At 31.9% G+C, this 20,280-nt stretch overlaps 1 protein-coding gene across 1 annotated transcript in view; it reads left to right on the top strand.

Moving 5' to 3' along the window:
• Window positions 1–2,702: 2,702 nt before the first annotated feature.
• The window catches only part of LOC117172042, a 27,405-nt gene continuing 9,827 nt past the window's right edge, over window positions 2,703–20,280 (top strand). Inside the window, exons 1-5 of the mRNA XM_033359773.1 lie at window positions 2,703–2,797; window positions 3,283–3,336; window positions 12,430–12,615; window positions 14,330–14,452; window positions 14,607–14,744. Of these exons, the coding sequence (XP_033215664.1) occupies window positions 2,740–2,797; window positions 3,283–3,336; window positions 12,430–12,615; window positions 14,330–14,452; window positions 14,607–14,713 (528 nt within the window). The 5' untranslated portion in view covers window positions 2,703–2,739 and the 3' untranslated portion in view covers window positions 14,714–14,744. The remainder of the gene's footprint in view (window positions 2,798–3,282; window positions 3,337–12,429; window positions 12,616–14,329; window positions 14,453–14,606; window positions 14,745–20,280) is intronic.

The raw sequence follows: 20,280 nt of genomic DNA, 5'->3' as shown, positions 1-20,280 counted from the left end.
TTTTTGACGTTAAGGGTTGAAGCCCAAAAATCGTAGCGGGTATTTTCGAGAAGCCCAACAATCAAAGACTCTTTTTCCATCGTAAAATTCTAAAAAAAGTTATTTAACAAAAATTTTATTTATGTGGCAGAGAGGGGTTGATTTTTGACGTTAAGGGTTGAGCCCGAAATTCGTAGTGGGTATTTTCAAGGAGCCCAAAAATTAGAGACTTTATTCAAGCTCTAAGATTTCATAAAAGTTTTTTTTTGACAATTTCACATCTGCGCGTTACTAAAATGCGACCAAAAATTTTAATTGCACCTCAAAAAGAGCCCAAAATTTTGAGCTATGAAAAATTCAAAAATTCGATTTGGAGGTGCTAGCTTAATGTACCTAATTAAAATAGCTTATGATAATATGGTGGTATATAATGAAAATTTTTTTTAATATCACTAGTTCTTAATTGCCACGTATAGATCTGGTCTAGTTTCGACTCTACAATTTTCAAGGATAGTCAATAAAGTTTTTTCTACTTCATATCTATAAAAATACGTTTAATACAAAACTTTATTGTCTCAACTCCATTTCAACACTTGAGAGTAGATAATCCTTTTTGTCAATAGTTTGTTAAAAGGTAACATGCGGTTGATTATTTCAAAACAACAATTGTAAAGAAAACAAATTAAAAAGAAATATTTAGCAACACTTAAGAACCTCTAATTCGTATTCATATTAAAATAACACAACATAATAATCTTCAGGTTAAACTGACTCTTCCCTGAGAAAGGAATGCAAATATTCTATTTTTTATCTTATATTATTCAAAACAAGCTGAATTTTAACAATTTTCTGTAGTTTAAAAACTCTCGGAATTTGCAAACAATTTGTTTTTAAATTGTAGAAAAAATTTGAATAACTTCAAAAGATATTGTATAGGTAGCGAAGTTTTGCACAGATTTTTAAATAAATGAATTATTTTCACATTTAAACATTAAGACGAAGTGTACTTTTTGAAATATATTGAATATTTAAAAAAAATGTCTAAGGTTTTGAGGGAACGCCAAAATCTTCTAAAAATATGATATTTGAAAAGTCATCTCTTTTGAAAGAAATGTAATTCCTTTGTTAAAATGCAACTCTTTGGTTCAAAAGTAATCTATTTTGGCCGAGGATCCAACGAGTTCTTTGTAAATTTGTCATTTTCGCTTGAAAAATCCACAATTTGTTTGAAATTTTTTTCTCTCCTAAATCAAGATTTGGTTTCACAACACGCACGTCGAAAGTTCGACCCTCGTTGCCTCTTGAGCGGTTCCACGGTTGTGGTTTTAAGGATGTAAACTACGCACAATCAATCTCAAAAATTGCCTATCCTTAAAATGATTTATAAAATCAAAAAAAAAGATCTATTGTTAATTTATGTAAATTTTAATAGAGGCTTCTAAGCAGACTTTAAAAAAATTTAGGTTAAAATTGTTTATTTTGCAGTAGTTATTTCAAGGTTTAGTTTTTCCTTTCTCTTTAGGGAAAAGTTACAATTATTATTTAATCCTAATGATCAAGGTCTCATTTTATTCTTCAAAGGATTCTCTAAATTTCTATTTGGGTTGGTTTTATTTTTAAAAATTAATTGGGAAATCATACAGTTATTATTGTTATAAAAAATCATAGTTCAAATCTAATTAACACTGCTCAAATAAAATTGTAGATAATTCTTCAAACAATGAAATGAGGCCTTGATCTTTAATATTAAATAAAAATTGTAACTTTTTCCTACAGAGAAAGGAAAAACTAAACCTTTAAATAACTGTTGTTAAATAAACAATTTTAACCTTAATTATTTTTTTCTAAAGTGTGCTGAGAATTCTCCATCAAAATTTACAGAAACTTATAATAGGTCTTTTTTTATCGATTTTATCAATCATTTTAAAGATACGCAACTTTTGAGATTGATTGTACGTAGTGTACATCCCTAACCGTAAGACTATTTCATTATAAATTCAGCCGTGTGTTTGAAAATTAATCTGTTTGGTTGAGAATGGGCCTTTATCGTTGAATTGAAATATTTTTTAATAAAATAATTAAAATATTCTTCAGTTGAAATATAAAATATTACATTTTTCCTTAGCAATTTATCTTTTTTCGTAAATTATTCAAATATGTAATTAAAGCTTAAACATCTTTGTTTAAAATTTTATTTTTTAGTCGAAGATGTATAATTCTAGTACGAAATTCGTCTCTTCGTTTAAAAATGTAATTATTTTGTTGAACATTTGGATTCGAGACATCTGAAATCTTTCAAAATCAATTTGATTGTCTTGAAAATATCAGCAAACTGCATTTATATAACCTTATAAATACATAAATTTAAAAGGTAAATGATTGTTCGAAATTTTCATTTTGTATTAAAAATCGTTTTTTGACTCAAATCAAAACACTATGCGAATTAAATAAGATTTAAATTAATATGGTGTAAAGTAATATAGTGGCATATAGTACATTTTTTGCAAACTCGTTCGTTTCAAAGTTACACTTGTAAATCTGGTCTACTTTTAAACTTTCAAGGATACCAAATAAAGTTTTCTTATTTCATAGCAAAGAAAAGTCGTCTTATCGAACACTTTATTGTCTCAGCCTCATTTCACTATTAAGAATGTGGTAATGGACAGTATATATATAGGCAACATGTATGCCAAATGAGATCAGTTACAACTCAAGAACTTCTTGCAACATCAGTTTAATCAGTTCGGGGTCTCCAGAAAAATGAAAATCTTGATATTAAATCTGTTCATCCTTTTAATGACATATCTTGATTCTGTTCGTAAGTAGAATATAATACCAGAGTAATTATAAATTTTAATATATTCAGAATTCGGCTATATTCCAAAATTCGTATTTCGCGAAGTAAAATATTTGTAACATATGTTAGCATTAAATACAGTCTATCGGTACGATTAAAGATTGAATGTGGAATTATTTTGACAAATGTTGGAAAAAATGTTGCAATAAAGATGTGCAAACAAATTATTACAATTTTCATACATTTTCGATACATTTTCGATTACGTAGTTTTCTTTATTTGATGAATGATTTAAAATAAAAATATGTAAAATCATTCAAAAATTTAAACTAGACTAGGTTGTGTTTAATTAATATCATCATTTAGGATTTCCTATATCTCCAGTCAATCTCAATATTATTCAACCTTTAACTTGATTTAATAGTCAATAGAAAAGAACTTTTATGGCATTATATTTTTTAGCTTTATAGTAAAATAAATAAAAATTAATCTATTTCTTGTTGCAGAGTTAAGTACACAGTCCAGCGGTTCTAGTTCCAGTTCTGGGACGATAAGTAGTGGTAAGATTCATTCACAGAATACAGAAACAATGCGTTTCGTAAATTAACTTTGAAGTTTTTCGTGAAAAAACATTATGAATATATAGTAAGAGAGTGAAGAGAGTGCAGAGGGGGGAGGGGGGTTGTTAGCGGTGACATGTTTACAGTGTACCGTATTTTGAACAGTTTGACAGAAAAATGTAATTTTTGGATTTTTCATTATTTTGTATGCTATCAAAATTTGAATATTTGATTTTTCAAGAAAATTTAAAAAGTTGTTACGATAATCTCATAGGGCATTCAAAAAGCAACATTTTTTCATATCGAGCGTTATTTGGCATAAAATGATTATTTTCGTCTGTTTTTTGGAATTTTGTGAATGCTATAACTCTAGTAATTTTTGATTTTTTGAAAAAGTCATTGCTATAAATTGTTCGACTTTTGAATACTATGAATAATCGTACAGAGAATTTTTGAATTTGGAAAAAAGTGGTCTCAAAAATATTCAAAATGTGCCCACTTTTTTAATTTTTATCTAAAATGGCTGGCTAACGAACTTGACCTTAAGTTTAGGACACTTAACGAGTGTACCAAAGGGCAATCTGATCGATTAATTTTTTCAAAAGTATCGTGTTCACAGGCATACATACATACATACAGACAGGCAGGCATACATTCATACATACATGCACACAAACAGGCGCACACATTCGTAAGAATCTGTTTTTCGGATTCAGGTGGTCTCAAAACGTGTACATTTGACAAAAACGGGGGGGGGGGGGGCAAATTTTACACATATCTAATACCTTCTCTGATGAGAATGTTTTTTACATTCTCATCAGTGAAGGTATTAGATATGTGTAAAATTTAACAACCCGCCCCCCTCCCCACAGTTTTTGTCAAATGTTCACGTTTTGAGACCCCCTAAATCCGAAAAATAGGTTTTTACAAATGTGCACGATAACTTTTGAAAAAATAATTCTATTAGATTGACCTCTAGTACACTCTTTAAGTGTCCTAAACCAAATAGTTAAGTTCGCTAGGCAGCCATTATGGATAAAAATTCAAAAAGTGAGCACCTTTTGAATATTGTTGAGACCATTTTTTTTAAATTCAAGAATTCTCTGCACGGTTTTTCATAGTATTTAAAAAGTCGGAAAATTTATATAATGACTTTTTTCATAAAATTAAAAATGATGAGAGTTATAGCATTTAGAAAAATCCAAAATACACACGAAAATGAACCTTTTAAGCCAATTAACGGACGATACGAAAAAATGGCAAGAGAAGACAAAAAATGATTTCTAAATGCCCTAGAAGATTATCGTAACTACTTTTTGAATTTTCTGGATAAATCAAAAAATAAATTTTTCTTCAGAATTTTGTACATTTCATTGAAAATTTCAATAAAACTGATTATTATATTTAGAGTTAGGTAAAGTATTACAAAAAATACTGAATTCGTCTATGAGATGTATCATATTTGAACTATCATTAAGTTTAGAAATCTATGCTGCGATCTACTTAAAGCTTTCTATAAAACTTCCTATTTTTTCAATGCCATTGATATTTCAAAAATTGCATCGCTCATGCGATGCATTTTTTATAAAAAGATTAATACGGTTGTGCAGAACAGCAAGCGGGTCCAAAAATGCATTGGAAATATTTTTTTGGAATTTTTATGAATACCGTAGGAAAAAAGATGTTTGTTTATATTTAATGCAGAATCCTCAATATTAGCTGAATCAAGTTGGAATTTAACATTTCTCTTTACAGTTAGACAAAGAATATAAATTAAATATCACATTTCAAATATTATCCATCATAAGTCTGTTTTATAGGATCCCAAAAAGCCCCATGAATGAAAACATTTGTTTTGCGAGATTTGAACGCTAATTGTATTTATATGCGGTCTGTTCCATAAAAATTGTTTCTGGTCCATGAAAAACCATTCCATACTGATTACTAGATATTTACGTAAATTGTTTAAACAATTTCTTAGTATTATTAATAGAATTTTCTCTGCTTGATGGTAGAATGTTGCGGCTTTTCTTGAATCATTTAACTATTTGTCTATTTTTCATTAGAATTTTGTTGATAATTAATAAGATTAAGCAAAAATAATTGTTCGAACAAATTATTGTTATTCGTGACTATCTTCATTTACATTAATGCCTGATAGTTGCGTTTTTTCGATAATTTTTACCTTTCTGTTTTGGATTTCACTTAGTGAGGTAATAATTAATGAAAGTCAACCAAAAAATGGTTTAAAAAGTTTAATCTTGTTTATAACAATATTTTCTTAGAGAAATGCTAGAAAGTTTTGGTTGTTTCTAAAATCTTTAACTTTGCTTCGCCTTCATAGTTATTAAAAAAATCATAAATAAACATTAGAGAAAACTATATCTTAAATAATCTCTTTTTTGCGAATATATTTTTCTAAGATGAAACATATGTTCGAAATATGTACCTAATTGCTAATTGTGAAGAGAAATGTTGAGTATCAACTCGATTCAGATAATATTAAGGATTCTCACAGGGATTTTTTGATTAATTGCAACCGTTGCCGACGTCTTTATAGAAAATAGCATACCGATATTAAGGGCATGTGACACAGCTAAATACCTATATTGCCGACCTCACTTTATCAGTTCACTGAATGTTTTTTTGAACCTAAGAACTTTTTTTGTAAATAAAATATCGAGCTGAAACTTTGGGTAATAACTTTTGGCTTAATAATAAAAGAAGTAAAAAAATATATTTCAACAATCAATTCCAACGGCATCAGCCGGTAACGTTGTACACGAAAATGCGAACCCTGGCGGCTACTAGACGAAACTCTTAGAGGGTTCATATTTTCGTGTACAACGTTACCGGCTGATGCCGTTGGAACTGATTGTTGAAATATATTTTTTTACATCTTTTATTATTAAGCTTTGTACTTTAACGTAGTTTTCTATCGGCTCTTGCATTTCTCAAAGTTTGAGACCGATATTTTATGTATAAAAAAAGTTCGAACGTTCAAAAAATGTCTAGGTTCAGAAAAAAAAAGAAATAATTTTCAGTAGAGTTCCTACCAAAATGCAGTACCTAAACGTACTTTGTTGTACTCTAATACATTTTCCAAAGTTTCAGCTCAATATTTTATTTACAAAAAATTCTTAGGTTCAAAAAAATATTCAGTGAGCTGATAAAGTGAGGTCGATAATATAGGTATTTGGCTGTGTCACATGCCCTTAAGCTATGTTATATAAAGCTATATTACATTGTATTATACTGCATTATATTGCATCATAGAGTGCCATTGCATAATGATTGTGAACTCTCTTTCGTTAAAAGAGCTTAGTTCGAGAGTTTAAGCACACCAACGGAACGCGACTGATAGCAATCGCACTCCGCGCTTGGTCTTTGCATTTCTGCCGCATTCGTACACAGACCTTTAAAAATCAAAGGTGAACGGACCGACAACTGTAATTTTGTGATTTTGAACACTCTTTTGTTAAAGCTCTTTCGGCTTTAACAGACACATTCCCATCACGTATCTCGTGCTTCGCACTCGATTTTGTCCAACATGCCAACTTTTCTACATTATACACAACACTTTTATATCAAATATAATAGATTTTTTATGTAACTCTGCCTGGGATTACGTATTAAAAAATTGCAAAATAAAGAGCAAATTATATTTATCATGATTATTTTTTTATTTCTTTCTTATGTTGCTTTAAATTGGATTCTAAGCTGTGCTGAAAAATGTATCATTTCAATAAATGTATAGCATTACAATTCATAATATGCATAAAAATTGAATCATACTAATTCTTATTTCCTTGTCTTTATAATTTTTTTATTTTTGACCTTGTTTTTTACGATTAAATAGAAACTACTGCGCATCTGCATAGGGTCTAAGACAGGCACCGATATAGGGTCCTATGTCCTCTTTCGTCTTTTCTGTCCTTTTTTCCAAAACTTTAATTTTTTTATTTTTTAATCTTATTTTTTATGATTGAAAGACCTTCCATTTGTCCTATCGAAAAATGATTAGTGATAAATTTAGAGATCTTTTTAGGCAAACAACTTTTGTCTGTTAATCTTAGTTCATAGGTTGTATAGTGTTTTTTTTAAAAAAATCAATATTTTTATTGTGAATGTTATTTTTTACGACTAAAGCAAAAACTACGTGTCCTATCAAAAACTATAGCTCTTTTCTATATGAACAAGTTTTGTGTCATTGTTTCCGTAGCTTGTGTCGTTAGTCCAAAAATGTTTTATTTTTGTATTTATGTTGTTGCTATTTACGACTAAAAACAAAAACTGCGCGTGCTATAGAAAAGTGATTCATTATAAATTTGTAGTTTTTTCCAGGGCACGCAATTTTAGCTTTTTCATTTTTTTCGTATCTTGCATAGTTTTACCAAAAAAATGGAATTTTTCGATTTTTCATTATTTTTGGTACGATCAAATTTGTAATGTTCAAATTTTCAATCAGATTAAAAAAATGTGGGATCAAAAATGTTTGGTTCGATCAAATTTAGAATTTTCAACTTTTGAACCAAATTAAAAAAGCTGTTGTCATAGTCTTGTAGGGCTTTCAAAAAGACACGTTTTTCTTCTTTTGACTTTTTTTCACATGATACGTTGTTTGGCTTAAAATGTTCATTGTAGTTTTTTTTTGCATTTTGAAAATGCTCCACTCTGATAATTTTCTTCTTATAGAAAAAAGTCATGGGGATAAATTATTTGAGTTTCTGAGTACTATGATCAAACGCACATAGAATTTTGGAATCTTGAAAAAGGGTGGTTTTAAAAATTTTTGGTACGATCAAATTTTGAATTTTCAACTTTTCGACCAAACTAAAAAAGCTGTTATCATATTCTTGTAGGGCTTTAAAAAAGAAACGTTTTTCTTCTCTTGACTTTTTGTCATATGATATGTTGTTTGGCTTAAAATGTTCATTTTAGTTTTTTTTTATTTTGAAAATGCTCTAACTCCGATGATTTTCTTTTTATAGAAAAACGTCATGGGATAAATTGTTTGAGTTTCTGAGTACTATGAATAACCGCACATAGAATTTTGAAATTTTGAAAAATGTGGTTTTAAAAATGTTTGGTACGACCAAATGTTGAATTTTCAACTTTTCGATCAAACTAAAATCCAAAATAGCTAGTTTACGAACTTGTTCTCTCTTTTTAGGCCTTAAAAAGTGTGCCAAAGCAGAATCCAATCTGATCAATTTTTTCAAAGTTATTGTGCCTACAGAATACAGACTACAGACAGACAGACAAACACCTTCGTAAAAATCGTTGTTTCTGACTCAGTGGGTCTCAAAACGTGGAGATTTGATGAAAACCGACAAAATGAAATTTTACATAAAAATAATACCTTCTCGTTAGGATAAGAATGTAAAAAAATTCCAGGTTTGAAGTTTCGATATATTCGAAATCACCTAAAATTGCCACTTCAGTAAACAAAAAAGGCAAAAAATGTTGTTATTGTTTAATTGAATTATTATTAACAAACTGTAGCTCCTTAAAAATACTAACCCACAGAAGACTGTGCAGACTTAAAATTTAGCTCTGTTATAAATAACTTAAGTTAATAAATAGGAAAGGACCCCGTACAATTGACATTAACAGCGGGCCCTAGTCATAGTGGCTGAAATTGCAATATGATTAAGTTCAAAGTCTCCTGATCAAAAAATTCTAATAGGTACTAATGCAAGAAATCAAAAGTTTTCGAAATAGGTGGTGCTAAACGCGAAAAATATGCTCACAAGTGAATCTAATGTCCCGCTTGAAACTTGAAGATAAGGTACAGATTTGTCAAGAAACTGTGATCAGCACAATAACTGACAATACTAGAAACACTGGTAAGACTAGTTCAGCTAATAAGGGCAACAAAATGGCGCTGTCCTTATAATAATGGGCGAAATAATGGCGCTCTCCTGATAATGTAAATACTGTCCAGATACTAAAGGAATGCAATGGGACTGCTATGGCAATGTCAAGATTTTTCAAAATAATCAAGGAAAAATACATTCTGGACTACCAAAGATATTTTGTAGTCTAGATAATTAAGGTAAGACTATAGGTCAGTGCAACCAACAAAGACAAGGCGATGTCTTGTCTTTGTTGGTTGGATTGATTTATAGTCTTGTCTTAACTGACTGGACTAATAACATGTCTTGACTTTGTTGGTTGGAATGATTTATAGTCTTGTATTAATCGACTGGACTAATAACGTGTCTTGCCTTTGTCGGTTGGACTTACCTATAGTCTTGTCTTAACTGACTGGACTAATAACATGTCTTGCCTTTGTTGGTTGGAATGATTTATAGTCTTGTATTAACCGACTGGACTAATAACATGTCTTGACTTTGTTGGTTGGAATGATTTATAGTCTTGTCTTCACCGACTGGACTAATAACATGTCTTGCCTTTGTTGGTTGGAATGATTTATAGTCTTGTCTTAATCGACTGGACTAATAACATGTCTTACCTTTGTCGGTTGGACTTACCTATAGTCTTGTCTTAACTGACTGGACTAATAACATGTCTTGCCGTTGTTGATTGGACTGACTGATAGTCTTGTCTTAATTATCTGGAATACATAATATATTTGGTAGTCCAGAATGTCTTTTGCCTTAATTATTTTGAAAAATCTTCACATTGCTAGGGCAGTCCCATTACATTGCCTTTATTAGCTGGACTGGCCTTTCCTTCAAGAATTGGACTGATCTAAGTCTTGTATTTCTTGAATGAACTCTCTTCCACCTTTAATATTTCGAAAAGTATTTAAATTGCCAAGCCAGCGCCATGATTTCGCCTATTATTGCCAGGAGCTTAAAGAAAGCTACAAAATTCTTATGTAGTTGATTTTGTTTAATTTTTTAAATTCTCTTGCAGAGGAGGTGATGGCTGCGCGCACCTCCAACAAAAATCTGTTTCTTTGTTGTTGTTTTTATTTATTTTTTTGTTGAGAAAAATGTAAAGACCCCAAATGTCAGCTATGGTGCCCAAAAATGGCACACAAATTACCCAAAATTATGGCATGAAGAAAATGTTTCGATCCCGTTGTAGAGGCATGGTTGTCGCCAATTTCAGGTTTGGGACGTCACAAGAAATCACCAGCCTTTAAAAATGGAATGTCGCCAGAAATCGCCAGACAGACGTGGCAAATGCTGCTAAATTTTCAATAGAATAAACTTATAACATATCTATGCTTTGGCACTCATTACAATTTGCGCAATCTGAATCCTCTGACTCTTCCATTTTTTTAAAAAATATTTTGCCTGATAAAATTATTTCGGACGAAAAGCGTGGGGCCATTGCAAGTACAAACAGTGATTTGCGCATCTTGATTCGTGTACAGTAATGAAACAAGCTTGCATAATATGGACACATCTGTAAAACTTGCAGCTAATTGGTGTTCACTTAATCGTCCGCTTATTTTGACTGACTTTAACTCTATGTTGTAACTGGAAATTTGTGATTCGTTCATGCTTGGTGTGATTGACGCGCTTATTTAAATTTGCCGGACCACTAAGAAATCGCCTGCACTCAATTTAAATGAAATTGTTAACACCTTCATACTCTTCGATTATTTAATCTAATTTTGTGTGCAATAATGTACGAACAAATATAGTAATGAATAGGCAATTCTAAGAATTTGATTTCTTATTTTAAAGAAAAAGAGCCTCAGTGGCTCGGACGATATTAAATCAGACTTCAGAGCAGGCTTTGCTGTGCAAAAAGGTCAGCGTCATTCGCTTTGTGCTGGTTTTCGCCTGGCACCTGACAGGTATAGTATTTCCAGAACATTGAAAACAATGTAATGCACCGAGATCTGAAGTCGGTGAAGTTGTCCAAATTCGGTGGACTGCCGTCAAAATCAGCACGTGTGACACAAAGTTCTTCATAGAGCTGCATGTTTCCTCACATTTTTGGATGAGGACATTTAATTAACGACTGTTTATACAAAAATTTTTGACTATCGATTGTTTCCATATTTTTCGTCTTATTTGTTTAAATATCTCAGCTGGGTCAATATACCTCAGAAATATCAGGATCTGCCCCTGGTCGTTTGATTTGAATAAAAGCTAATAAAATTATAATTTCATATGAAAGACACTGTTGGACCATATAATTTCTGAAAATCTTCAAAATTGCTTATGTTACACTATGTTGAATTTCGGGGTCACCATTTTTTGAATTATCAATATTTCTGGAAAGTGTAATTGAATTTTCATACAAGAAGGACAATTTAAAGGAGAAATGGTATATTTTAAAAATATAATAAAATAAAATTTTTTTAAATTTTGTCTGAAAAAAGTTCAAAACAAACTTTTATTCCATTCTTAATTAATTTCTTTTCTTTTAATTCTTATTAATTACTCATAATATGATTCCTTGGGAAATCACCTTTCTTTAAAAAAAAATCCTGGAAACTCTATTGGGTCCCATGATATCGTCATTTTAGTCTCAATCGTCTTAATATTGCGCGAACGGTCTTACTAAAATAATATCTTAAGATCAATTTGAAAGGGAAGAAATTCACGAAAAATAATATCAAATTAAAAAAAAAATTTTTTTGCAAAATTTGTTTATTGTTTTATATTCTTAAGATATTGAAAATTTTCAAAAATCCTTCAAGCGCAACATTTTTTTCAGATAGCATTAAAATTTCACTAACTGTTTCAAAATTAAATGAACAGGGGCAGATCCTGATATTTCAGACGTATACTGATTGAATAAAACATTTAAATTCTTCTTTATAAAAAATCACCTCTCAATAAAATGAAGTTTTTCTTTTTCCAAATAACTGACCCACTGAATATTTAGTTTCAGTTAAATTGGTATAAAAATTGATTTGTATATTAAATAATTAACTTATATTCCTTAGGTATATGTGCATTCATTCTGATTAAGAGCTAATCCGTTTAAGAAATATTTAAAAAATAAATAAAAAATCATATTCTTAAAGTTTCAAATTTGATCACTATACGTGTTTATGTATTATTGTTTTATACCAAATTATATTAAAAGATAAAAATAAATATGAGGCGTGTTTGATTTCTAGTTCATTGATAAAAATCCCTATATTATTTCTTACAGGACAAAGGGTTCATCCACCAATAGTAACTCTAGATGAAGCTAAGGCTATGGAGGACGGTCGGATAGTGCTGGTGGCCGGAATGAGAGGATTTAAGATAGTGGAGAGTGGGCAGCCTCGGGATTTGGACGAACAAGAGAAAATACAATTGGCGCTGATTAACAAGAGAAATACAACCTGTAGAGAAGGTATATATTTTAATAATTAATCTTAGCTCTTCATGTGGATGGTGGATGTAATCTTTAGATAAGGACCCAACTTACAATATGGGGGGGGGGGGAGATCTCCTCCCATATTGGGTTGTCTTGTAGAATATTGTCTGTTTCACGCATACATAAAAATGCTACTTTACTATGCATGTATAGAGCGAGAAGAAAGTTGCGGTTACTAATGCGCAAGCGTCAAAATTATTTTAGCGGGTAACCATGTTACAAATTATATTACTTTTTTTCTCAAAGACCACACAAAGCAGCTGGAGAAGGTATTGTAGTCCATAAAATTCTGGAAGTTGTATTCCTGGATCGAGTTAAAAGTTTTATTATTTTAAATATATTGAAGCGGATTGATGTTTGATTCTTTGAAGATTCATCAGATTGGTAGAAAATTAACTCTTCTGTTATAAAAGCAAATTTTTAGTTGGGAAATTTTAACGATTTTCTAAATAACTCGTCTTTGCAGCTTCCAAATTAAGCAGTTTTTAAAGCGCTGTACGATTTATTTGAAAATTTATCCATATAACTTGGAAATTGAACCATTTGTTAGTCAACTGTTTTCGAAAAGATTGGTTTTTTAGCTTAAAAAGTCAACTCATGATGAAAATGTATCCTTTTTTGAAAGAAAATGACACTTAATGTTCAAAATTAATTTATTTGGTTCAAGATTGAACTATTTTGTTGAAAATTTGGCTTTTTTCAGCAATGCACCTGGTTGGAAACTTTTGTGAAACAATGTTTCAGCCTACATATTGAATTATTTTATTTTTGTACTACATTTTATAAATCTTTAAAGCTCATTTCTTTGGCAGAAAATGCATGTGCTTTGTTGAAATTTTTTTTATCGGTAGAATATTAATCTTCTTCGTTAAACCTTAAACTAATAGATTAGAAATTGTACTACTTGCTTAAAAATGCAACTATTTTATGGAAAGTTAAATTCTTTTGCTGGAAATTGAATTGTGTAATTAAGATAATCCTTTATTTTGAGAAATAGCTTTTTAGCTCAAGAATACAACGATTTGGGTAATAATTAAAATGCTTGGTTCCATATTCGAATATTTTATCAAAACTTAAATTATTTTCCTGAAAATTCAACAATTTTTAAACAATCTTTTTATAATCGAGAATTTAACAGATTTTTCAAACATTCGTCCCTTTGGATTGAAAATGTATCCTTTATGGAAGGAAAGTCATCTTTTTACGTTTCAAAATGAATCTCAGTTAAAAGTTCACTTTTTCGTTGGAAATTCAACTGTTTTGTTAACAATTTTTAATATTTGGTTAATGATGCAACTGTTTGGTGGAAAATGGTCTTTTCTTGTTAAAAATGTATCGTGTCGAGTCAAAAGTTCAGCTCTTTTAGTAAAAGAACGTTTTTTTTATTAATAACTCAATTATTTCGTCAAACATGCAATCTAATTCAACTTAGGATCTTTAAAACGTTAAACTTATTCACGTAGAACACAACTTGTCACCTGATTTAACAGAGAATTTGGGTTATATAAACTAATTCCTATAGTATACATCATTTCTAGGATCTAAAGTATATCACTTTTCGATTCCAAAAAATATCAAAACTTCAAGTCCTGGTTAATTATTAGCAGATTTACAATTGATTTTAATTCATTATTACTGAGTGAAAGAATTTGAATCTACAAAATAATCAGTAATTCTCTTTTTCGTATAGACCAATTTTATATACCGTTATTCAAACCTTCGAAGGGGAGCAAGCTAATGCGGTACAATCCTCGTACTCACGAATTTGAACATGTTGGAAAAGTCGACAGGCGAGGGAATATTCGTGCACACGGTAATTAAAAACATAAAATACAATTTAAAATAAATATTAGAAAACTATGCTAGAAACTTCTCACTATTCATTAGATATAGTTTAGTAGTTCTAAGTGATTGATTTTATAAACCATTAACCTAATTAATAATATATACTTTTCTTACGGAATCAGATAATAGCTTAATGGAAGCCCGAAATAATGATCGGTTACACAACAACAATGATCAGATTATTGCAATACGTTTGTATGACAAATGGCGCAAAAACACATTGGTGTAGAGGCCGTAAGATGCACTTCCTCGTCCAGTTGGTAATATAAACACTAAAATACAATCTAAACCAAATATATTATGGAACAAGGAGCTATATATACGCGCGCCAAAGCGCGCGTCTCTTTCTCAATTTTTCCCTTTCATTTTTTTGTATTTTGTGTTCCATTTACGTCAAATTACATAAATATATAAATGAATAAAGCTTTAAACAATTTTTCTGAATTAGGTTTAATATTTGAATTTTGTAAAAAATTCTTAAAACGTCTTGAGGCAGAACAAATTAACTTTCAAATACGTGTAATGTTCCAGAAAATCCTTTATGGAATCCATCTGACATTGAAAGGTTGTGAAACATAATTTTTTCTAACCTGATACGTAATTGGAATTTTCTAAAAATATTTTAAAAGCGTATTTGAAAGAAGCTTCTTCCCACTGTGATGTGAAGAAGATGTCCACACAAAATCACACATGAGTTGAAGTATAAAGTAAAGATTTCATTTTCTTAATGTTCATGTTATATGAGTGATAATATAAAAACGCGGCAGAAAATATTTAGTTTAAGTCGTCGGACTTACGCTCAAAAAGTTTAAAACTTGGTTGTTAAAGGGGGAGGGTCGGTAAGGCCGGTTTTTGGCCTAATTTATTTTTGGACCAAAAAATCTGAAAAAATCATGGTAGTATCTTATAAGTGTCCCGAGTCGATTGCACGCTAAACGGACTACCCTCCACCCCCCAGCCACCCCTACAAATATAGGAAACACCACTTCCCACCAACTGTATTTTCGAGAGATTTGACACTCTTAAACATATATTCTGAGGTTAGCTCGGATTTACTATGGTTTTCGGGGTCGCCGAATACAAATCTGGCGTCCTTTGACTTTTATCGCGTCAGGTTTAAGGTCATTGGAAGGTCAAATCGAGAGAAAACGGTAAAAAAATCAAAAAAAATACGTTATAGGTTTTTGGAGTCGCTAATTACGAATCTGGCATCCGTTGAACTCTATCGCTTCAGGTTCATTTGAAGGTCATTTGAAGGTCAAATCGAGAAAAAACGGTACAAAAATTTAAAAAAAATATGTTGTAGGTTTTTGGGGTCGCTGATTACGAACCTGGTGTCCGCTGACCTTTATCGCGTCAGGTTCAAGGTCATGACCTTGAACCTGTCAAATCTCTCGAAAATACAGTTGGTGGGTAGTGGTGTTTCCTATATTTGTAGGGGTGGCTGGGGGGTGGAGGGTAGTCCGTTTAGCGTGCAATCGACTCGGGATACTTATAAGATACTACCATGATTTTTTCAGATTTTTTGGTCCAAAAATAAATTAGGCCAAAGACCGGCCTTACCGACCCTCCCCCTTTGTCTTTTTGATTGAAAAATAATGTCATAAGTGAAATTTTTTTGGAGTTGTAATAGAATATGCCACCGTGCAACAAAAACTGTCAAGTATCGACAACAGTGTATTTAGTCCGTGGCCTGAATTTGTTATTTATTATTTTCAGGGCTGACACAGCCTAATTTTTTGAAAAAGTGACATATTTAAGCAAAAAGACAAAAAAAAAAGCCAGAGCAATTGCCCTACAAAAAACGTCGGAATGAAAATCATTTGATAGTATTGTATACATACTTTGAAGGCGATATGGTCATAAAGCAGATTTTAAGAGAACATCTCGTAAATGCGAAGCAATACTTTTCAATGAGACGTTTTTTGCAAAATGAGTAAATCGTAATCTAATAAGTTATTGAAAGTCAAGATTTTAATCAATAATGTGACTTATTTTCTTCTGAATTTGAAAGCATTTCAATGAATTCGATTCAGAAGATTTTAAAACAATTTAAGTTAAAATTTAAAAAATAGAAATATTTTGGAAAAAAATTTCAAACTATACAAAATTGCATTAATTTTAGTAACTTTAAACTGAACTTAATAAAATACAAAAAGATTCGAAAGATTTGTTCAAATTTCAAAAAATTCAAAATTGTTTTAAAATATCTATTTTCCCATACTTAACTCATGTTCGTTTTCCCTTTTTCTTTCGTCTTCCGCTATCTTCCTTAACTTATACTGCACCTTTCTTCCTACCCATAAAAATCATCTTTGATTGTCTCCGAACTTCCATATAACACTCACTTTTTTGTCATAACTTCCCTCTTATTTTGCCATCTCTTTAGTTTCGCCAGCACCATTCTCTCCCCACTTTGCTCTTTCCTTCCTACACTTCGCACTTTCTCTATCTCTAATTTTGGATCAATCATTTTTAGTACTTCTTCCACTCCTTCCTTCAGCTCCTCCTTTCTAATATGGACCCTTTAGCACTATGTTTTGAATTTCGTCATTACCTCTCTTTCTTTTCTATTCTTTATTCTATTATTCCCAGCCTTTCCTTCTCCTTATTTCCACTCTCCCCGACACCATCCAAACAGCAGGTTTGAGCTTTCACTTTTTTCATTCAATCTTTCAAAGCCTCTACATTTTTATTAGTATCTAACAATCCATCAGCAGTATGGATTCCATTCCTGAGAGCATGTCTCGAGACGTTTGCAATTTTTCGAACAATAACAGAGTCAAGAAGTACATTTCTCATGCTTTACGATTATGCTATTCCGCTTATCCATCATCCGGCTCGAAGGACCAGAAATGTTGCTGAAATGATTACGGACTGGCGTCGGGTAGCGAAGGAATCACGTTTGTTCAGGTTGATGTCGATCACACAGAATACCAGACAATGCATCACAGTTCTTACTAGAACTTCTAAATCTATGTTCAATGTAGTCCAAAATTATGAATCGCTGAGTCGATCCAACAAAGCACTTCGCACCCAAACAGAAGTTTTGGTTGTTGTAAAAAATTAGCAAAGATTTAACCTCTGGAAGCTATCACTTAAAAAAAAAACCGAAAGCGAAAAACAGGTACTTGAAATCGAAGAACTAAAATACTGAATGGTCTCGAATAGCCAATTTGAGTTGAATTTCTTTTAACCATGAGGATGGATCCACTTACCTGCACCTATATTGACACAGAACACCAAGGACAAAGGTGCGAGCCTGCTCAACAAACGGCATCACGCTACTATCTTAATACCCACTTTAACGAACAAGATAGCTCCCGAAACTCAAAACAGAGGAAAAATTTTAGAAGAATAAGTATTGGGTGGAAACCATTCTTCGTCAGATCTTCAGCTTCAGCTCTGTTTCCTTCCAAAAGAGGCTTGCATAAAATGAACAAGAAGATTGGATGGGCAATACAGAACACGTCTCGTATTCAGTGTGTGATTGACTACGTAACACCTGATAGACCATTCACGGAAACGATTCGAAAGTTCACCAAAGAAACTGAGGATCTACAATCACAAACTGAAAAAGCCAAAGTTGCTGACAATCAATCAGCATATTGTTGATAATTTGCAGGTGTCAACTTTTGCAAGAAGTATAATACAGAAGAGGAAAAGATGGGTCAATGGGAAACAAGATATTCTCGCTAATCCATCGCCCCTCTTCAGCGATATCCCTGTCAAAAATACACCCAAGCTCAACGAGGTAGAGACTTTTTAGTGAAAGAGGTACAAGATCCTGAAAACATTGGATTTGAACGAAGCTACTGATAATATCATCCGCTCAACTCTTTGAGGACCACGTCGTGATTCCGTTAAATACAAAAATTCATTTTTGATATATTTCTCGCTTTTTATTGAGGACAAAATAGCTCAAAACCACCTTACGAGATGCGAAACAGTCCTTTTTGATCTGATGCAGGCATTGATTTTGCGGAATCCTAAGCCCGTTACCTAAAAATTAGAAAAATAGAAAATAGTGAATGTTGCTGGGTTGCTCAATTGGCCGTTGAAGGGCACAAAGAAATTGTATGTAGCAGGACCACATGACATCAAGAACTTCCTGTAAGAAAAGCTTACTATTACACACCAATATCTGCACCGCATATTGATCTCATATTTAAAGTTGGAAACGCCCATTTCGCTGCAGCTGGAGTTAGTATGCACTAGATTTTTACCGAAAAAGGGCGAATTGTCCAACCTAGAGAACCACATGCCAATATCCTGTTCAAAAACGCTGTATAAGATCTTCACGGCTATCCTAAGCAACAGGATTATTCGAAAAATGGAGCTTGTGTGGATAGAGATGTAGGAACAACGTAGCTCAAAAAAAGGTGTAGCTGGCTGTCGAACCGAGTGAACCTGCTACTTGACAAGTATGTCTGCAAAGACGCAGGAACCCTTCAGCGCGTTTTGTCAACGGTCTGGTTAGACTACCGGCAAGCTTTCGATTCAACTTCCCATAGACTTATCATCCGTTTATTCTGTTTGCATTTTGTAGTATCATGGAGTAAAGGTGGAAGGGATTCAAAAATGTATTAACTATCTTTTTTCTGCCCCCCCCCCATTTTTTGCCAAACGTCTACGTGTTGAGACCCCCTGAATCCGAAAAACAGGTTTTTACGAATGTAAAAATGTCTGTCGGTCTGTCTGTCTATACGTTCGTGGGTGGTTTTTTTGTTAGCACGATAACTTTCGAAAGAATTAACAGATTGAATGGTTCTCTGGTAAAATCTTTTAGTATTTTAGAATGACTGTCAAGTTCGTCAGCCAGGAATTTTAAATAAAAATTCAAAAAGTAAGCACAAGTCGAATATTTTTGAGACCACTTTTTTCAAGATTCAAACATTTTCTGTACGGATATTCATAGATTTGAAAGTTAGGACAATTTATCCTCATAACTTAAAAAAAAATTTCCAGAGATATACAATTTATAAAATTCCAAAAAACACACGAAAATGAACATTTGAAGTCAAATAGCGCACGATATGAAAAAAGTCAAGAGAAGAGAAATGTTATTTTTTGAATGCACTACAAGATTATCATAACAGCTTCTCGAGATACAGGGAAAGAGACCCCCCCCCCCCCCCCCCCCCCCCCCCCCCCCCCCCCCCCCCTCCCCAAAGTTGCCAATTCACGGAGAAAGAAAATCCGCAATTTTTTCAAAATTCGAATATTGACACGTGCCACCTGGCACTTCAAAATACCATTTAATTAACATGGACAAATTTTGAACACTCATGTCCCAGGGTTTTATGTAAACGTGACAATCTTTTTAGGGATTCAAGGGAAGTTTCTAGGAAACAAAAACCTACTGATGACGTTTATTAACAACCCACCCTCGTTCTCCCCGCAGTGCACAGTGGGACCAAATCCAAAAAAAGTTCAAAAAAAAGTTTGATTTTGAAAATTGGAAGGGATATGTTTTGTAGAGAAAGAATCAAAGTTTCAAAATCTATGCCATTTAGATATCTATCCTAATTACCTGCCTTTCTGTGGCAGTTTGAAATTGACCTTCGTTCTCTAAACACTTGTCGGTATCGAAGCTTTAAAAATGGTTATGTATTTCGGAAGTTAAAGAAAATCGTAGAATTAAGATTTTTTAATCATGAAAAATGCGTGCCCATGCAATTTTTTTCAGCTGTTTGAATAAAATGTAGCAAGATATCGATTTCTCCCACGTATAATATGTATGAGCGGCATTTTAAGGAAATGTAGTGTTGCATTGCTACAAGCTTAGAATTTTAA

Source organism: Belonocnema kinseyi, chromosome 4 (assembly GCF_010883055.1).
Source record: "Belonocnema kinseyi isolate 2016_QV_RU_SX_M_011 chromosome 4, B_treatae_v1, whole genome shotgun sequence".
In the NCBI taxonomy this organism is placed as follows: Eukaryota; Metazoa; Arthropoda; class Insecta; order Hymenoptera; family Cynipidae; genus Belonocnema; species Belonocnema kinseyi.
This window is presented reverse-complemented; position numbering and strand designations above follow the sequence as displayed.